The 19,134-nt window shown below is 37.8% G+C and overlaps 1 protein-coding gene across 1 annotated transcript; it reads right to left on the reverse strand.

The window, feature by feature from the left end:
- Positions 1 to 3,497: 3,497 nt before the first annotated feature.
- On the reverse strand, positions 3,498 to 4,790 carry LOC130092436 (gastrula zinc finger protein XlCGF8.2DB-like). The gene has a single exon (XM_056260295.1). The coding sequence runs from the start codon at positions 4,618 to 4,620 to the stop codon at positions 3,676 to 3,678; it is 945 nt and encodes a 314-aa protein (XP_056116270.1). The 5' UTR covers positions 4,621 to 4,790; the 3' UTR covers positions 3,498 to 3,675.
- Between the last annotated feature and the right edge of the window lie 14,344 nt (positions 4,791 to 19,134).

A 19,134-nucleotide genomic window follows, 5' to 3' on the forward strand; every position in this document is an offset into this window, starting at 1 on the left:
AATCAAATCCAGCTAAGTGAGTTAGCGACGTACGAAGAACGGGCCCCAGGTCTCAGGAAAGAGCTAAGGAGACTCTCTAACAAAAAGCACAAAGTTTCATCCAGCCAGACATTACGGCTTTCTTATTCAGAATGTCTGCAAAATTACAAATAATTTTGTGGAACAAAAGAGAAAAATATTTTAAAGCTAAAATTGATGAAATTGATGATTTGGTAGATCAGAGTAAAATACAGAAAACATTAGAAGACTTGGAGAAAACAATTAAAAATTATCAAAATCCATTAGATAAATCTATAACAATATCTGAAATATTAGAACATATTAAAAAATTTAAATTAAAGAAAGCATGTGGACAAGATCACATTAGTAACGAAATGCTTAAACTCAGCAGTCCCAGCATAATTAAAACTCTAGACAAATTATTTAATCTGGTGTTGTGGTCCGGAAGGTTCCCTGAGATCTGGTCTGAAGGACTCATCAGCCCCATATTTAAGAAAGGTGATCGATTCGACCCCAATAATTATCGCGGCATAAGTGTGGGCAGTGCTTTAGGAAAACTGTTCTGCAGTATCTTAAACAGACGCATTGTCTCACACATCTCATCACACAACATTTTAAATAAAGCACAGATTGGCTTTTTACCAAAACACCGCACATCCGACCACATCTATTCCCTCCACACTCTCATCAACGAAAACATCAAGGGCAAACAAAGGAAAATATTTGCATGTTTTGTAGACTTTAAAAAAGCATTCGACTCAATTTGGCACGATGGTCTACAGTACAAAATCCTACAAATTGGCATCGGCGGAAAACATTTGATATTATAAAATCTCTGTACAGCAACAGCAAAAGTGCGGTGAAAATCAGGAACCACAGAACCGCGTTCTTCCAGCAGGGTCGTGGAGTGAGGCAGGGCTGCAGTCTGAGCACTTCAACATCTACATCAATGATCTGACATCAGCGCTGGAGAGCTCTACTGTCCCCGGCCTCACTCTACACCACACACAGGCCAGGGGTCAGGGGTCAGGGGTCTGCTGTACGCGGATGATCTGGTCCTGCTGTCCCGCACACCTGAGGGCCTTCAGCAGAGCCTGTCCCTGCTGGAACAATACTGTCACGACTGGGCCCTGACAGTCAATCTGGACAAAACCAGAGTCATGGTGTTCCAGAAGAAGGCCAGATCTCAGGAACACAAACACCAGTTCCTGTATAAAGAGCAGGTCCTGCAGCACAGCACTAGCTATAGCTATCTGTGTGTGTGTGTGTGTAAGAGCACGAGCTATAGCTATCTGGGCATCGACATCAGTGCTTCGGGACGCTTCGGTCCCGAAGATTGTGTGTCTTACCCCTGGACGGTTTAGGCACAGAGAGCTGTCCTGCTTCTGCAGCCGAGGGAAGGGTAACTACTGTGACTGCTTCAGTCCCAATGAAGTGGACATGAATTGCATATATGTGTGTGAATTACCCACCAATGCTCTAGCAACAACACCACATCTTACTATGACACCAGATATAGTTGGAAGGTTTGGGATTGTTAAATATGATGCCCAGCCATTTGTAGGCCAAGTCCTGAATCTGGTGGGTGATGATGAACTTGAAGTGAGCTGCATGCGTCAGACATTAGGCAGAAACGCCTTTGTGTGGCCAACCACCCCGGATATAATATTTTATTACATATCTGACATGCAAGCCATCCTATCGGAGCCTGAGCCATTAACAAACCGTTCGTCACAACTATGCATCCCAGACTGGAGAAATTCCAAAACATGTGGTAGTCACATAGCCACACTCATTGTGGGTGTCACAGAACAAAAATGTATGAAGTTCATATGGAAATGTTCAAAAGTTCCAATCTTCTACACTTCCAATCTACACTTCATTAACCCTCTGGGGTCGGCAATCACTCCGGCGTGATCTGCTCGCTTTTTTTCTTATCAGTGCAAAACAGACTCAAAATACTGATGATTTTGATCTTACATATAAGTGTTACACATCATTCAAAACTGTTAAATGTCTTCTTTTATTTGTGTACACTCATAATAAAAACAAAATGTTGTGTTTTTCGTAAAATTAAGAAAATAAACATGATGCATGTTCTGCGGTCTCTCTAAATGTGAAGTTCATTCTGAAATGCAACAGAAAATGACCTATAACTCAGCGAATGTTTGTCACACAGACTTGAAACTTATGTCTTTACAACGCCTGGGGTCTCTATTTTTTAATGATGTAAATTATATCAAAAACAAATATACTCTGTTTAAGTAATCCGTATGAAAGCAACGACATTTACAGTTTCTCAAACGCTTCCTAATTAACTCTGTGACCACACCCACGCGTGGTCGAGCGATTCACATGCAAATGATCCATGTGGAGGAACACGAAACTGTTAACACCCTCTTCACCTCAAAACAAAGAATAAGAGACTTCAGTAACTTTTCATCGAGTTTGGAAGACTGTGTTTGTGCTGTGCTGTTTACCTTGGATTACCTAGAAGAACGCGATTTAAAGATGAGAAAGATTTTTAAGGTAAGACATTCACTCATAATAGTAAGCATGTTATTGTTATATAAACTTTGTAGCAACTAGTCAAACTGGTGCCATATTAAAATGTACGTTATAAAATGAGATCGCCACTGTCGTTTTGTATCGTATCGTAAAATTTTTGTATCGTATCGCCGTTTCATCCAGAGGGATCCGGCGTTTTGGGAGACTGAAGCCGCTATTTTTTTAAACCGGGTCCTAGATAAATCTGAAAACGACACCCTTGCGTTTCGTGTGTACAGCCAATCCGGATATTTTATGAAACGATGATGTCATCACCCCAGGTGTCGACCCTAGCAAGTTTTATGGTTTTTATGCTAACTAATCGAATATTCGAAAATCGTGACTCGTTCCTATTTTGTACCAGGCCATTTATGGTCGTTCATATTGTTCAATAAAGTTCTTGGTAAAAAAAAAGAAAAAGAAAAGAAGAATCTACTGAGTCTAATATGATTGTATACAGCGCGCAAGGTTTATGTGCATGCTCCAAGTCTTCTTCTCCGTTTTTAGTGTATCTCTGTGGCAGAATTAGTGCGACATACTGGTCTGGCATGTATACTACATCGTTTTGAGTCGGTTTCAGTGGTTTCGTGTGTACGCAGATATTTCTTGAGACAACGTCGTGTTTAAGGAATTTTTTTTTATTAGGGTTGGAACTAAACTCTGCTGGAGAGTGGCCCTCCAGGACCAACGTTCCCCACCCCTGGTCTAAATTAAAGGCTGTCTACCTAAACTGCTTAATATTTGAAACTATAGCAAAGAAGATGGTCAGGTGTGGCCACTGGAGTAAAAAATGCACAAAAATAAAAAGCCTCAAAGGAAAGAATAATAAAGAGGCGAAGGATATAAATAAAAAGTAATAATACAAATAAAAGAAGTTTTCATGAAGGCGGACAATCAGATGAAACCCACATTCAGCTGCAGAGTTAAAGTAGCCTTTATTTTAAACAGATTCACACTTTCTATTGCCATACTCTTTAACAAAAAACACAAACAGGGTCTCACATTAACATTGCTTTTCATATGTATGTGCAAGTGTGATGTTTTTATTAGACTGATCACAACTGAATTGTTTTTCTGCAGAGTGAATGCGCAGATGATTGTTGAAATTGCTAATTTTTCCAAACCTAGTCACACTGAGGAAGACGGCAATTTCTTTTCAGAATGAGTTTGCAAATGCCGTTTCAGGTCTGTGTGATATGTGAAACTTTTCTCACACTGAAGACACTTGTAAGGCTTCTCTCCAGTGTGAACTCTCATGTGAATCTTAAGATTTCCTTTCGTTGTGCAGCTCTTCCCACACTGAGGGCAGGTGAAAGGCTTCTCTCCAGTGTGAATTCTCATGTGATTCTCAAGGTGTGCTCTGTGTTCGAAACTCTTTCCACAGTGATGACATATTTGATGCTTCTCTCTATTGTAAATTATCATGTGATTCTCGAGGGTTTTTCTGTGTTTGAAACTCTTTCCACAGTGATGACACATGTAATGCTTCTCTGCAATGTGAATTTTTGCATGATCATTAAGATGATTCCTGTCTGTGAAACTCCTTTCACACTGATGACATACAAAACAGTTCTCTCCTGAATGAATCATCATGTGATGATTAAGGCTTTCTTTATATCTGAAACTCTTTCCACACTGCTCACAAACAAACGGCTTCTCTCCAGTGTGAATTCTCATGTGAGTCTTAAGAGTTCCTTTTACTGTGAAACACTTCCCACACAGTTTGCAAGTGAAAGGCTTTTCTCCGGTGTGAGTTCTCATGTGGACAATAAGGGTTTTCTTCTGTGTAAATCTCTTTCCACACTGAGGGCATTTGAACTGTTTCTCTCCAGTGTGGATTTCCAAATGGACTTTAAGGCTTTCTTTTAGACTGAAACTCTTTCCAAACTTTTGGCAGGTCAAAGGGCTCTCTCCAGTGTGAACTCTCATCTGGAGGTTTCTAGTTTCTGTTTTATGTGTCAGTGAGTACGTAAAAGATTTCTCTTCAGTCATGAAATCATGGCATTTCTCATACTGATCTTTCTTTCTTATACTGTTTGCATTCAGTTCTTGACTCTCCTCTTTTAGCACCATCAGATCTAGGGTGAAAAGAAACAAAAACAAGTTAACACCAGTTTAATGGCACAAAGACATGAAAACTTTTAGACATGTAAAACAATAAATGCTGAATCCTAAACCCACTAAACAACGGGAAAAGGTGTTACCCTGTATTCTCAGAACCTCTTGTCAATATTGTTAATTCTTTTCTTTCTTTAGGACACGTCCCAAATACTGTGCTCAGTTTCTCCCTCCCATTTTTCCTGTTGTCAGCCTCTCTTCCTTCACCCACACAATTCTCATCTCTGGATGTGAATACCACAACAGACACTTTATGTTCCACTTTAACTTCTTGTCTAGACAACATCTGTCCACTCTCTTCCAGGACAGTGCGTGCTACTCCCTCTTTCCCCTGGATATCTGATGTTCTGCGTGAACACCGGACCAAACTCGGGGCAGCAGAGCGAAAATAGCGCTAACCAAAAGACCCATCTAACCTGAGTATGTATCAGTCTCTGCTCCCATCCTTTACTGTTGAAGTCTCCATGCTGCAAAATCTTCATATTTCCAAAACAAGATCAACAGCAGTTTACATGTGTGTTTGAACATTAAAGTAAACTAGTGTGATCAACAGTGCACATTTTCATATTTTATTTAATATTTCTAAAATTATTCATAAATAATGAATTTATTTTTTTGAATTAATTTTTTCTTTTTTTACTCAAAAATTAGATGCCTACTCTCAGATAAATGAGGCCTATGATTAATCAGATGCAAATAGAAATATAAAACCAGTCCTGATTGAAAGAGAACAAGTTGACAAAAAGATTGAATCCAATTTTGGGTGATAATATAGCATAACAAGTCATTTATAAGCTATTTTTTGTAGGCTGGTCATTTTTGACTGGGAACACCACAAGTGTGACTATGTGCCGTGTTTTACAAAATAAAAGCATTTCAATACAAACACCCTGATTAAACATTAAAGCACACTAGTGTGATGGACAGAGCAATTGTTCTTCATATTTTATGTAATATTGTGAAAATTATTCATAAATAATGCTTTTTTTTCTCACTCAAAAAATTAGATGCCTACTCTCAGATAAATGAGGCCTACAATTAATCAGATGCAAATAGAAATATAAAACTAGTTCTAAATGAAAGAAAACAAGTTGACAAAAAGATTGAATCCGGGAATTTTTGACCAGGAACACCACAAGTGTAACAAGGTGACAAACCCCCCCTTAAAAAATTACAAAAATTGTCAAAAAACATTTGAGAACTAGTTATACCCTTTGTGAACAAAGTCACTAAGTTTCAGTCCAATGCAATAACATTAACTAGTATTTTCGGGAAAAAGAAAATCTTCTCCGGGTCAAAATGACCCGAACACAACATGAGGGTTAATTGATGCTATGCGACTAAAATGTGATTTTTTTTGCGATCAGTCATTCCAAAAATCTGGCAACTGATGTTGGTAGGTTTATATGGTTTATATATATATCCCAGCCACCGCATTAGTCATTATTTTTAATTGAAGGAGACGTAGGCGTGTTATCCGAGCATTAATGGTAAGGAAAGCCCCTTATAATTGTGAGCGGCACATATGTGACCCTGGACCACAAAACCAGTCATAAGTCGCACGGGTATATTTTTAGCAATAGCCAATAACCATTTTTCTTTTATGCCAAAATCATTAGTATATTCAGTAAAGATCATGTTCCATGAAGATATTTTGTAAATTTCCTACCGTAAGTATATATAAAAAATATTTTTGTGAGTGGATGCAGCAAAATCGCGCAAAAAAAAAGTCCGAAAACACGCCTACAAACTTTGCTCGCTGCTGCCTGCTCTTTGGGAATTACCCACTCAAGTTTGGTATCTTAGATTGTCAAGCTTAGATTTCCCGCTTTCGGGTTCATAACTCTCCACAACGTCATTAGAGCAGTAAGCCAATAGAGAGCGTTTAAAAAAAACCTTCTCGTGTAAAAAAAAAAAAACTGTTTTCTTCTTAGCAATGGCCTGCTACAGCGCCTCTCATTGGCTGGTGACTTCTTCGTGTGCACAGTGTACACAATCCGCAATGGTTATGGTGCAAGCCATGGATTCTGAGATAGCGCGTTTGCTCAATTTAAACTTTAATGACAGCAATAATTTAACGAAAATAGTAAATTATTTTTTCGCAAATGATTGGGAAGATGATACAGAATGTCCAGAGACCGGCTTGGCTAAGGAGGATGCCCTAGACCAGGGGTAGGCAAGTTCGGTCTAGAGAGCCGCTGTCCTGCAGAGTTTGGCTCCAACACTGAAAAAAAACTCTCCTGCCTATAGCCTTAGTAATCCTGAAGACATTGATTAGCTTGTTCAGGTGTGTTTGATTAGGGTTGGAACTAAATTCTGCAGGACAGCGGCTCTCTAGGACCGAACTTGCCTACCCCTGCCCTAGACGATATAAAATGTATATATTTATTTATGTTTCTCCTAGTGAAATGTGATGCGATCTGGGAAAACCCACCACATGGTGAAATTTGACATAGCCTATTACAGGTTTTGATAATCTGTTTTCCAAATCTGTTTATATTTCTTTCATTGATTAAAATGACGATTTGTTTATCTCCGTGCGTGTTCTTAAAGCTTAAGACAGTCTTTTCAGCTTGCCACTATAAATCGCAATTTTTCTGCACTAAACTTGTAAATTTCCCCAAGATATATTCAGAGAGGATAGACAAGATTTTATAGAATAATAATTTAATGAAAACCCACAATTTTGACCAAAAAACTGACATTCTATCTATTTTTAGACCTTACTGAAAACGTACCAGTGCGACATCCGACGGGTTTTCCCAGATCGCATCACAAATATTTTAATGAAATTTTGTGTGTATAAAGGTTTAGTTGTGGTAAATCAATGGTGTAAATTTCATTTATTTCCCTTTATTAGTAATATGCGTAGCTAAGGACTTCATTTGGACAACTTTAAAGGCGATTTTCTCAATATTTAGATTTTTTGCCCCATCAGATTCCAGATTTTCAAAAGGTTGTATATCGGGCCTCGGCCAAATATTGTCCTATCCTAACAAACCATACATCAATGGAAAGCGTATTTATTCAGTGTTCAGGTGCTGTATAAATATCAATTTAAAGAAAATGACCCATAAGACTGGTTTTGTGGTCCAGGGTCACATATGAGGTGTTTCTAACTCCTATCTGCTTCAAGCTCTTGAATGTGGCATTTCTTTGAGGTTTAAAATTCAGTATTCCTGCAATTCCTTTGCCTTTTATGAATTTAATAAAGAACTCCGTCTTCTGCCCAAAACATACCGCACCATCTACGTCAGCTGACCTGTAAATGCGCAAAAACTGTTTCCATTGCAGTTTTGCGAAATATTCCTTTTTCGAATTGCCTGAAAAACCACCTCATGCGTAAAAACTTTTATGCGATAAATGGGAGTTTTTGTGAAATTTACGTGTTTCCATTGGGCGTATTTTCAATTTGCGCAATTTAGGGGTGGGCGGTATGACCAAAATTCTATTTCACGGTATGACTAATTTTATTTCACGGTAACGATATATTTCACGATATAGTTATTTATATATGTAGTTATTCTCGAAAAATCGACAAAAAGGGCTTTGTATAATAAATAAACCCAAATACTTTAGAAATGAAAAGTACTTCACATTGTTTTCTGTTTCTCTTATTTGGTCAATTATTTCTTTGGTAAACTATTTAGATAGCTAAATATAAACAAAACACACTCATCAACTTTTAGATGAACTGCCCCCAACTGATTGATATTAAATACAACTCATAGGTGCAATTAAACTTTAAATAAAGTGTTTCTGAATAATTTTTCAATCTCATGTTATGCTTTACTTCATCAATCCGTTTATAATATCTGAATATTTTATATTGAACTATTCTATTCATGATAAATTAGTTATTTCCTTTTAATTTTGTAGGATAGTAATACTAGTTATGTTTCAATGTGTTCCCCGGTACATTTGTGCCATGTCTGCTTAGGCTACACTGCGTTTTTAAGGGGCTTATTTTGCTCTTTTTGTGATATCTGGCAACCCGTCACCCTGCGCTTTAATCAATATAAGTTCAGAAGTGACTAGAAGGAGAGCAGCAGTTTGAAAACCGAACAGCAGCTACTGTTAGTGTTGACTAAGTAGCCTAGTTTAAATTATACACACCTTGTAACTGTGTCATTATTTGACCATAGCCCGGTGAACACCGCGCTCCCTCAGTGCGTGTGCACGCGCGCGTCTTCTGCATCAGTAAAATGCGATCGGTTAATTTGAGTGTCAAGTTGTAATCACGTATCGAATCAAAGGAAGATTTTATCAGCTGGTTCGGTGGCCAATTGTTTGGAGTTAGAAATATAGCTATAACTCGCGATGCATATTTAGTCATTTTGCCTCAGATAGGCTACAGGATTATACATTCCCTTTAACAAGCCGGTTCATTACCACGGGCAGCAAACTGTTTGCGTGTTTAAAAACTAAGAGAGGGAAATATGCAGATAACTATACATTATTTAAGGTTATTTCTATTCGTTACGATATTGATATATGAACTGTTGTTGTCCAGCTTTCCCCGTTGCGAGCGTGCACTAATCTGTAGCCTGGGTGCTGCACTGCTCTAGTTAACTGCTGCGCCTTTCCCCCCGAAAATATTACGTTAACAACAACCCTTTAGAAAATGTAATTCCTTTGTGGATCCTCTTGATCGGCTTTCTCCGTGTTTCTTTTTACAATTCGCTGTTTCTCAGTCTCACGCACGTTGCACGCGAGTTAACCACGCCCACTTATTTGCATTTCGCGGTATACACGGAATAAAAAAATCTGTTACGGTTGACATTTTCTACCGCGGTAACGATATATACCGTCATACCGCCCAGCCCTAGCGCAATTTGAAGGGTAATGGAAACGCGGCTAGTGTTTCAAACACACGCAAACTTCTCAAAACATCCATTGTTTTCTCTGTACTCCTCCACCACCCCTTTAACTGCTGATCATTTAGCTAGTTTCTTCACTAACAAAACTACTACAGCAATCAGTTCTCAGCTCCAGACACACAGACACACTGACCAAGCCGGCAACGGTAACTAAACAACACCCATACATCCTTCTCTTTTATTTGTTTACACATTATTCTGGTTATCTTTTAGCATTTCATGATTAAACGTTTGTTGCAGTACATGCTATAGATTTCATAATGATGACAGACACACATTTGGTTCGTTTTCAGTTTTATTTCCAATTTGTATTTTTCATACCACAAGTGACTAGTTTGGGTGAATACTTTTAAAAAAAAGTTATTAAGGGTATATTTTGTTAACATTTATTTATTTTAAGTTTAAGTTACCTACATGAGTAAAGTGGAGGTCCGTCCCAATAAAAGACAGGCTGGGATCAGTTAATGTCATTTTGTTCTGCTGTATCAATCCATGCTGCAAATTAGCTAGGGGGGAGGGGTGTAGGATTGTTTGTTTGTTTATTTTATTAACTATAATTATTTGAAGTGTATATTACTAATTTGTTTGTTTATGACCCATTTATTTCATTTTTTTATTAATTACTTTATTTATTACAATCGTGTTAAATAAACACTTCGCTTCAAAATAAAAATTCTGTCATCATTTGCTCACCCTCAAGTTGTTTCAAACCTGTATGAATTTCTTCCTTCTGCAGGACACAAAAGAAGATATTTAGAAGAATGTCGGTAACCAAACAGTTGATGGACCCCATTGACTTCTATATGGAAGGAGGTATCCAAAGCGCATCAACTGATCACAGGGGTTCCCCAGGGTTCAGTTCTTGGACCGCTCCTCTTGTCCATTTACACCACATCACTGGGACCCATCATACAGGCACATGGGTTCTCCTACCATGCTATGCTGATGACACCCAGCTCTACCTCTTATTTCAACCAGATGATCCCACAGTAGCTACACGGATCTCAAGCTGTCTGGCGGACATCTCGGCATGGATGAAGGAACATCACCTGCAGCTCAACCTGGCAAAGACAGAGCTTCTCGTCCTCCCTACCAATTCGACTCTACAGCACGTTTTCACCATCCAGCAAGATTCATTCTCAATCACCCCATCAAGGTCGGTCAGAAAATCTTGGAGTAATCTTTGAGGACCAGCTGACCTTCAAAGACAGCTCGATCATGCAAGTTTGCACTACACAACATCAGGAAGATCAGGCCTTTCTTAACTGAGCATGCAACACAACTTATTGTCCAGGCCCTGGTCCTTTCTAGGCTTGATTACTGCAATGCTCTTCTGGCTGGACTTCCATCATGTGTAATCAAACTTCAATTTTTGTCTTCAACGAACCCAAAAGGGCCCACATCACACCTCTCTTTTTCTCTCTGCACTGGCTACTACTCGCTGCTCGCATCAAGTTCATGGCATTGACGCTTGCTTACAGATCTACCACAGGCTCAGGCACCCTCCTATTTCCACTCACGCTTACGAGTCTACATCCCTACCAGAAGTAAATAAGAGACGGCTCTTGGTACCATCACAGAGGCACAAAATTACACTCCAGAACATTTTCGTTCTCTGTTTCTTGCTGGTGGAATGATATTGTTACTGAAAAAAACTGTAAAGAATTGCACGTTGTAAGTTGCAACATATATTCAAAATCATTGATATATAACTGGCACAAATCTGGTAATTCTGGGTTGAGGCATTCATTTATTTGATGGGGTTCCCTCTTAAGTCATATGCATTTATGCACTGGTTTTTGGCACTGGTTGTTGACATGCCAAAACATTAATTGAAATTCATATATATTTAAAATAAGTTACAGATATATTGCACTGAATGTTAGTTTGTGTTATTGTAATTGTGCCTAAGAGCATGATCTAGTCCACATGTAACCCTAACAAGAAACTATACTTCTAACCACAGATGGACATCTGTATTTCCAACCACAAGTTTGTGATGCTGTTTGCTAATGTTCATTGGAAAATATAGTTTCTGCAAATGGCAAATTGTTAAATTAAGTTGATAACCATGGAAGATGTGACCATAGTTGTTGACGATGCTTTTGGGAAATGCACCCCTGAATGTTTAGTGTAGCCCAATTATTTTCCTGGAAATCTAAATTCCTGCCAGTAGCGTTTTTTGGCACGGGCGAACCGGGCAGTCGCCCGGAGCGCATTTTTTCATGTCACATGGGGGGGGGCGGGGGGGGGAATTATCCTCTTAAAAAAAAGAATTATCCTCTGCGCCGCGAAGCGGTTTTCTATTTTCTACAATTTCAATTCAATTATTGGCAATGGCGCCCCTGCTTCCTGAGAAGGTACCGTGCACAGAAGCGATGTCAAGGGGGTCTCCAGATTGGAGGTAGCTCACCAAGGGGCCGTTCACATATCGCATCTTTTGAGCGCTCGAGTTTGTTATTTCAAATATAGGCGCACGGGAAGCGCGCTCATAATTGAAGCGACGCGCTCATTTTTTTTCCAGGGGCAGTGAGATGAATTTTTTTTAACTTTTTCAGTATGGGGGTGCACCCAAACATGTGGGTGTTTTTCTCTTCTCCGTAAATAAATCTTGTTGCAGAGCTACAGCAAGCGTTTATCGGTGGTGGAAATCCATTAGCTACTAAAACTGCTTTGTCGTTGTGGAGAGCGCAGTGCATGGTTGCATAGCAACGACAGATGCCACGAGAAAATCGGACCGAATTTTACTATTATTAATAAAAGATAAGCTAATATGCATTGTAAATGTCAGTAATTTATCTTTTTTGACTCATTCTTTTTATAAAAATGATTTAAAGGCTGAAATATGTGAGGTTTATCTTTTTATAAAACCTTTTTTGTCAAAACTTTATTTTAACGTGTACATGTTAGTAGATAACATAAAAGACACTCCTTTAAAATCTGGCCATCATCTTTAATGTTATTATTTTAATGTTTATGTAAACAAAAAGTACATATTGATGCTAATTTTATATGTTATTTTCTGGTGTAAACTTGGTGAATTGATTTCATTGTGTATTAGTATAGGCCTACCTTTTTAACAAGATTATGTGATAACCGTGATCATTTTGGTCACTATATTCATGAAATGAAATTTTCATACCATTTCATCTCTAGGTCTAAAACAGTTTGGATAGTTGTTAATATGAGAGTTATGAGACATATAAGTATTGCGTTACATAAGTAGCTCTCGGCCACTTTCACTTTTAAAAACTCTATTTCGTGACAAAGTATAGTCATAACTAAAAGTGTGCCATGCATAGAATTCGAGGCAGTAACCAATGAGCTAATGGTTCCTTCAATTTGTGTTTTTATTGTGTAGAACCGCCACTGTTTCCTGCAAAGTTAAGCTCTAACCCTAATAAAACACTCTTGAACCAGCTAATTAGGATCCTCAGGATTCAACAATTTTTTATTTAATATAGCTTTCAAAACCATACAAATTGCTCAACATAAGAGCATTAGCAAAATCATAAAACTAACAATCTCAGAGCATAAGCAAAAAAAAAAGAAAAAAAGAACCTAACAATCTAAGAGCATGCATTGACAAAGTTGAAAATCAAAATGATATATATTTAATGAAAAAAAAAAACATAAAACACAAAGACATATTCATCATGCTACATATTTGCGCATTTGGGAGGTGGTCAATCAAGGATTCATTTATGTCTAGATATAAGGAATTACCATAGTCCAGACACAAGGCAATACAATAGGCATGCATTACAATTCCCATATCTTTGGCATAAAGAATAGATCTTAGAATAGACAGGAAACCTAACTGAAAAAAGCTGCATTCACAACCATATTTATTTAATGGTCAAAACAATGTTCTGAGTAAAAAATTACTCCCAAATTCCTCGCATGAGAGTGTATGTTACTGGACAGTGAGCCCCATTGGACATTTTTGTCATACTTTTTCATACATTTCATCAGAAAAACTTTCTCCAAAGAGGATGAGGTCAGTTTTAACCTCACTGAGTTAGGTTAGGTCAACTTCATTATCCCCAAGGGGCAATTTGTTTTACAGCCAGCAGTAATCCATACAATCAACAAGAAAAAACAAGAACAAAAAAACACCACCACATAACAAACATACAACAGTATATATATATATATATATATATATATATATAAATTTTTCCTTAATTAATTACTCTAAAATAATTTAGAAAACCAATGGCAGCTGGTACAAAATAATTTTTAAATCTATTAGTCCTACAAAGTGGTAAAGAATATCTGCGACTAGAAGGTAATGCTACGTTCACACCAGACGCGAATAGCGCGTCAGGCGCGAGTGATTTCAATGTTAAGTCAATGCAAAGACGCGTTATGCGCGTAAAAAATTCCTGCGGCGCGAATGAGGCGTAGAGCGCGGCGCGGTAGACGCGAATACGCCTCATTCGCGTGTCAAGTTCAATTGAGCGTCTGGCGCGTTACGCGCGAATGGTGCATTTTGTGCATTCACGCGTTTGACGCGAATTCGCGTCTGCCGCCCGAGTTCAAAAATTTGAACTTCTGCGTCAATTCGCGCCGCGTTAACCAATCAGGAGCCTAGCTGCTTGCTGCTGTCACGTGGTGAAGTATCTGGATGCTTCAATAAATTATTTTGTAATTTGACGGTGGTTCTAATGTAGTTCTAATGCACAACAAAGCAAATATTTTATCACATAAAACTTGATTTCAATATAGGCATATGAGACATATTCATTTTGTATTGAATGCTATTTATTCCATATCTAGATTAGGCCTATATGAAATATTATTATAATGTAAAGACAACCAACATTCGTGTCTGGACAGTGATGTGTGTGAGAGAGAAAAAAATCACAGGACAGATTAATCACTTTTGGAGGCTGGCTCCATTTATCATCAAAACAAAAATAAATGACAGATTAGGTGGATGAGGGCGAGGGTGATCCTCGCTCCGAGGCGGGACAACAGGTCATCAAGCTGGGCGCGGGACAGGCGGAAGTACCGCTGACAGCGGCCGTCATCCAGGCGCAGCTCCTGGAGCGAGCAAATGGTAAAACTCGCCACACTGGGTTCGCCTTTGAAGGGTCTGGTGGACACAAATACGGCGACGATGACCCCTACGCCGCCGTTCTGCTCTCGTATTCAGAATATATGCTATTCAGAGCAAATACAGAGCGGTGACTCTCTCGATGAATGCTCGATCAACATAAAAAAAGATGGCCGCCAACGGGTTTCGATTCAGACGCGCGTAAATTTCGCTTCAAAGTTTTGTTTTTTACGCGCGTCAATTTCGCTCTTGACGCGCGAATGGATTCAAAGTGGTCAAGCGTATAACTAGACGCGGTAGGCGCGAATTTGACGCGCTATTCGCGTCCGGTGTGAACGTAGCATAACAACTTAAAAAGATTCTGCAAAGGATGGCTGGAATCTCTAATCATTAATTCGGCCTTCCTCAGAGTCCTGGCTTTACACAAACTATTAAAATCATTCAGGGTGGTGCCAACAATCTTACTACACACTTTAACAGTAACCTGTAATCTATTTCTGTTTTTAAGATTAAGTGATCCATACCAGCACACAAATTAAAAAGTAATAACAGACTCAATAAATCAAGAATAAAACATTTTCATAAAAGTACTGTTCACATTAAAACCTCAAAGTTTACGTAAAAAATACATAAACTCGTGGGCGTATTTAAATTGATGTACAATCTCAACAGCATGATTATTAATAGCCACAGGAGAGATGGCTTTACGATTCTTCCTAAAATCTAAAATCAGTTTTGCTGAACAGTTTTTTGTGAAGAATACTGAATATTGTAAGCTTCCATGCATCACACGAATATGAGACAAATGTAAAAATTTTTTTTAAAAATTACATATCTTAATTAACAGTGCAGTGTGTGATTTTTAGCACCATCTAGTGGTTATGTTACGAATTGCAACCATCAAAAGTTACGGTGGCCAACGGGAAAGGCTGTCGTCGTCTGAGACAGCAGAGAGTAGCCAGTTAAGCAATGAGGTTATTACAAAGATAAATTAAAGGTGAACTATGTAACTTTTTTTACCTTAACCGAACAGCTTTGGAGTCATTGTAATGTTTCTATTACTGATTTCGTGTTGAATGGTGGTCGTCTCGCACCCCCCTGGTGCCTGTGAGCCGCAAAACCACCCTTGCAACTATGGGCCGGTGGGCCGCCGACCTCTGTTTGAAGTATCGTGTGATATCAGGTCTCGCGAGGTAACGAATTGCTTTACGGCAAAAAACATATCTGATAAAATGAGCATCAAACAGAAATAACCCGGCGCCGTATACATGTGGTGTTGGGTGTGCAGCTCTTAAAGGGGCCATACCTTATTTCCACTCGTTACAGCATCCATCCTACAGTGAACAGGTACCGGTGTACAGGGGGAGGGGATCCGGCCGTGAGTGCGAGCCATCTCTGCGTGAGTGCTATTCACGACAGTACAAGTACTCCACAGCGACTCTAGGGGTCGCTGTTTGACAAAAACGGAATTCCTACTGAGTGCTGCTTTAACCCTCTGGGGTCGGCGGTCTCGCCGGCGATACCAGCTCACTTTTTTCCTTATCAGTGCAAAAGAGACTCAAATTACTCTGTTGATTTTGATCTTACATATAAGTGTTGTACATCATTCGATCCTGTTAAGTTTTTTTTTTTTTTTTTTGTGGAACCTCACAATAAAAACAAAGTGTTGTGCTTTTCGCCTAATAAAGAAAAATAAACATGATGCGCGTTCTGCGTTCTCTCTGTCAGTGAAGTCCATTCTGAAACGCGTCCGAAAAATGAACTGTAACTCTGCAAATACTCAGTCAAACAGGTATACAGGCACACAGGCATGAAGCCTGAATTATCTTCTTTTAAATGTAATTTATATAAAAAAACTAATTTTCTCATTTTATGTAATCTGTACGAAAAGAGAGAGATGATAGTCGTTCTCGTCTCAGGTCATTAAAGTTAATTTGACCACGCCCACGGAGCGCGCGCTCTATTCAAACACAAACGCTCTGAGGCGATCCACGCCCACATCAGCTGGATAACCCACCGAAAGAGACTCATATTTACAACGCTGTGAGGAATAATACTATCTTAATAATAATCCTGGAAAAAATTACCTCAGAAGTGCAGGTAGTTTCATTTGGAGGAGCAACGGATCCAGCTGAGGAATAGGTACATTCTTTATTTTCAAGTGCTTTGTTCTAATCGCGATATGAAATAGTGTCTGTAAACAATAAGACTGTTTGAATATGAATCGCATTTTTGTGTGTGAATGAATGAACAGCTTTTACCTAACTATATTCCAATACTGAGATGAGTAAAAATCGACTGAAATATGTTGAAATAAAATATTTTTGTATAAGCAACGTATTAAACTGCAAATTAACATTTATATGTCCTAATCATAAAAACGATATGTTACATATGAAAGACAAGATGTCGTTTTTACTGTAAAATACTGCCACATCAAATAAGCTTGTTTGCTAAGATGTTATTATAGTGTTTGTTCGATTGTAGGCTATATTCAAACTAATTAATCCGCAACTGTGAAATATGCATGATAAAATGTATACAAGAAAGATTACATTTGAAATATAGTTAAAATTTTAATTGTTGTTGTAATTGTAACCTTTTTATTAAAATAGCAAAAATATATGTAGGCTACATATAAATAAATCTTAGGTAAATCTTAAAAGCTCAATATAAGCCTCCTCTTTAAATTATTTGTATTGTGTTTTATTAGTGACACATTTGGGATATATTCCCAAACTTTCTGTAAAAACAGTATGAGAATTAACTGCACAATTACTAGAAATGTTTACATTTGATATTATACAATTTGCAAGCACAATTTGAAAAATAAATAAATAATTGGAACTGTGAACCAATTTTGTATTATATAGGCCTATATATATATATTCATTGCATTCTTGTGGCTCAGTGCGACACCTGAATGAAAGGCTCATTAGTATGCAGCCCCATTATGCGCTCATTATGTGGGCCCATTGTCTTCTCAGGTGTGAATCACAGCAGGTCACACCCCTGCGCATATTGCCTTTCCAAACAAAAAGTGTCATTTTTAAATTTAAACCAATCTATTGTTTTATGTGAATGATAAGGCGGGATGATTTTCAGATCATTTTGAAGAAAAAACTCTAGGCGACAACATCCATTAGTCAAAAGTCTTGTGGACACATATTTAGTATGTGTTTTGTGGCCTTATTTCAGAAACTTTAAGTTTTTGTTTTTTCAATAACCACGCATAAACAATATTCTCTCAAAAATACAAACATGTACACATACATGTTGATAACATATTATGATAGCCCTGTTTGTGCTAAATAGAGTGTAATTACACCTTTGCCAGTAATATGTTTATAAGCAACTGAAAAAAGCACAAATGTCAGAGCATGTCAAAACATCTCAAGGACCCCAAAAACACCTTGGACCCCAGAGGGTTAAGAAATGATGTTTACTTTAAAAAGTGTGCAGAAACCCTGTGAATAATAAAGTAAAATTTAAGCCTTTTTAAGACCTGAAGAAATTAAAATTAATACCTTACATTAGGGGTGTGCAATATTGACAAAAATATGTCTCGATAGATAATATTTTACTGATTGTGTTTTTGTGCTTGGTGCCATGGGCTGGTTTAGGCCTGTTATTGACAGCTGACTCACGAATATATTCATATTTTTCACATTCTATGCAGTGGTCAGTTCACAGCAGTGACAGAAATTATTTTTTTTATTTTATTAACGGGCAATATTTGCCACCTTAAATTGATTTCCAGGGGCAGTTTAACCTATATATGGACTTTTTTTTAATTAGAGGTATGCATCATCTTTTATGTCAAATTCTAACAATTAAATTATATTGGAATAATAACACAATACCACTCCATACAATTGCATAAATTTAAATATGAACTGATTTCTAATTTAAAAATTTTAATTAAAGGGTAGGCTGCTTTAAATATGAAACTAAAGCCGCCAGTAGGTGGCGGAAAGTCACTGTCTTACTTAGGGAGTCATTCATTCAACCGATTTGTTCAAACGGCTGATTCATTCACGAAAAGCAAGTGATTGTTCATTGAATCATTAAAATGATTCATTCAAAACGTGGATTTCACTCAAAAAAATTATCGCTTTATGTTGCATTGAGACTGCTACGGTTTCATTTTGAAATTCTCCTCGGCGAAATAAAGGGAAAACGAACAATATTGTTTGTTTTCCCTTTACTTCGCTGACGAGAATTCTCATTAAAATTTCAATGAACAATCACTTGCTATAAAATGTAACTCACTGTTCATTTAACAGTTATATAAAATAAATATCACATTTGCTATTGTGCACGGGAAAACGGCCCTCTTGCTGATGTGATATTGTATGATAACAACATAATACGATATAAATATAAGATAAAAACTAATTTAGGGACATATCTATAACTGCACACATCACGCAGTGAAAGCAATGTCAGCTCACAGTGCCTCCGCTTAGTGATTGATTACAATGTCATAATATACAATGCACATCGCACACCACTACACACACAATG

The sequence above is a fragment of the Rhinichthys klamathensis genome, unplaced genomic scaffold, assembly GCF_029890125.1.
Source record: "Rhinichthys klamathensis goyatoka isolate OS25496 unplaced genomic scaffold, OSU_Roscu_1.1 h1tg000176l_1, whole genome shotgun sequence".
NCBI classification, from domain to species: Eukaryota; Metazoa; Chordata; class Actinopteri; order Cypriniformes; family Leuciscidae; genus Rhinichthys; species Rhinichthys klamathensis.

Excerpts from the sequence above, each read along its gene's own strand:
- LOC130092436 (XM_056260295.1), bottom strand. The coding sequence starts at position 4,620 with ATGGTGCTAAAAGAGGAGAGTCAAGAACTGAATGCAAACAGTATAAGA.